The 1,960-nt window shown below is 43.7% G+C and overlaps 1 protein-coding gene across 1 annotated transcript; it reads right to left on the bottom strand.

Annotated features, from left to right (window-relative positions):
• Window positions 1-387: 387 nt before the first annotated feature.
• On the bottom strand, window positions 388-1,674 carry LOC140077123 (carbohydrate sulfotransferase 6-like). The gene has a single exon (XM_072124031.1). It carries the CDS (start codon window positions 1,579-1,581, stop codon window positions 388-390), a length of 1,194 nt encoding a protein of 397 aa, XP_071980132.1. The 5' UTR covers window positions 1,582-1,674.
• Window positions 1,675-1,960: the final 286 nt, after the last annotated feature.

The following is a 1,960-nucleotide window of genomic DNA, read 5'->3' as shown; positions in this document are numbered from 1 at the left end:
ACCTCACAAATGATTAGATAACCGGTGTGGTCATCAGGCTCGCGTTATATAATAATCAATATCCAATCAATGATTTCTATGTAACAGCCCTAAATGTTCAACATTTTCCCCAATCATACACTTGGGACAACCTCGTCTCACCCATAGACCAGGTCTTCATCTCTCCATAGAAATTACATACCAGATTGACTGAACTAGGGTAAACTCATGGACTTCTGTGGCAGTCGGAAAGTAAATCGGCTCAAAAAATTATAAAACAAGAAGTTTTAGTTTTGTATTTGCCGTGGATACAATATTAATTTCATATAAGTTACATAAATATCAGGATTTATAGGTACACAGTGATCTTATGCAGTAACAATAAAGTTATTTCATGGAGCTTTTAGTTTAAGTTGGGTTTTTACCATTGTCTTTGCTGAGTGGGCTTCTATGGTGGTTGGGTGGTCTCTCGTTCTCGGACCATTCGTCCTTTATTATCTCCAAAGTCATATTTCCCTGTTCCTTCTTGGATCTTACTGGCAAATAACCAAACACACTCATGGCTTCCTTACATAATAGCTGAATTTGGTGGATAAAATTGAAATCTGCTTTAGTCCTCCACCTCCCGATAACCTTTGAGGACTCTCTGGAAAAGGTCATGAATTGACCAACCCCCCGAACCTCTTCATGAGTGATGTTATACATCCATTGTTCCATCTCCTCTGTTAGTGGGAGCTCTGAAAAATCATAGATTTGTTTTATACTTTCCACTGGAAATCTTGCCAAATCCTCATGGCGGATGACCATGTAGCGGCCGCTTAGGGACACCCTGGCCAGTTTATTCATGGCGACTTGAGCTTTACAGATCTTTCTCATGACTTCGTTTATGCTGCTCATGCCCTTGGAAATGTTTTCATTTTTTAGTATGATACGGTTATCGATATCAAGTGGGAAGCTCTTCCTTGATAAGGCGACTGCTCGTGGGTCCCTCACGAGATGGATAATCCGGAGATTGAGCTCAGGGTCTCTTAAAAGTGGAAGAAGGACGGAAAGATCCAGGATCCGAACAGTTTTCATCACAATATGAGTATATCTCCGACAGGCCTCCGCCATTTCATCCAGTGTAGAGTTGACACAACGGTAAAAACACGATTCCCTATCGTAACCCTCAAATGGAATAAAGGCGGAGCAAGACGGAGGGCTACAGAGAGCACGACTTTCCGCAAAAAACTTCATCTCAGAAATGTGCTTCCCGCCCTTCGGGAGATAATGGCGGAGAGGAGACACATCACAGGTCAAGAGAGAACGCAGGAGATCCCTCACTGGATACGCAAGAAGTTCAGCACTCTGGTCCCGCAGTTTCATCCAGACGCTATGACCCGGCTCGAAGAGGTAGAAGACATCCTTGTGGTGATTGAAGATCTGCCCAAGGAAAGAAGAGCCAGATCTCCAGGAAGAGACGGCGATGACATGGACGGGCTTTGATTTGATATAAGAGAGGGAAGAGGAACAAGAGGATTTGCTCGACAGGAATTGTGAGACGTATAACAGGAAAAAAGGAGTGGTGAGTAACAAGAAACTAAGACGAAAGCGTAGAGACATCTCCTGCGAGAGTCAAGGAATCACGGACCCTGAAGAAAACGAGGAGCAAGAAGAGCGAGGCATGAGAAGCTGAAGAGACTGCGGCACCAGAGACACCCATGGAGAGAAGGAAGGAGGAGACAAGTAGGAAGAAAAAAATCCACAAAAACAAAGAATTAGTGAAGCAATCAAAATAAAAAACTGCAATAAAAAGGTTTTGTAAGGAGAAAATCCAGACTTTACCTTGAGATGTCAGAGCGGGCAGATGCAGGCGACTCTGTGTGCTGACAAGTGTCAACTGCAGGAGCGCGAGATAGGAGGACGGGCAAGGACACCCGGACACATATTGCTCTGTTACGTCACACTGCGACTTTGTTATCTTTTTTATAATGGATTTACA

Source organism: Engystomops pustulosus, chromosome 9, assembly GCF_040894005.1.
Source record: "Engystomops pustulosus chromosome 9, aEngPut4.maternal, whole genome shotgun sequence".
Classification (NCBI taxonomy): domain Eukaryota; kingdom Metazoa; phylum Chordata; class Amphibia; order Anura; family Leptodactylidae; genus Engystomops; species Engystomops pustulosus.
Note: the sequence above shows the minus strand (reverse complement) of the source record. Positions and strands in the feature narration are given on the sequence as shown.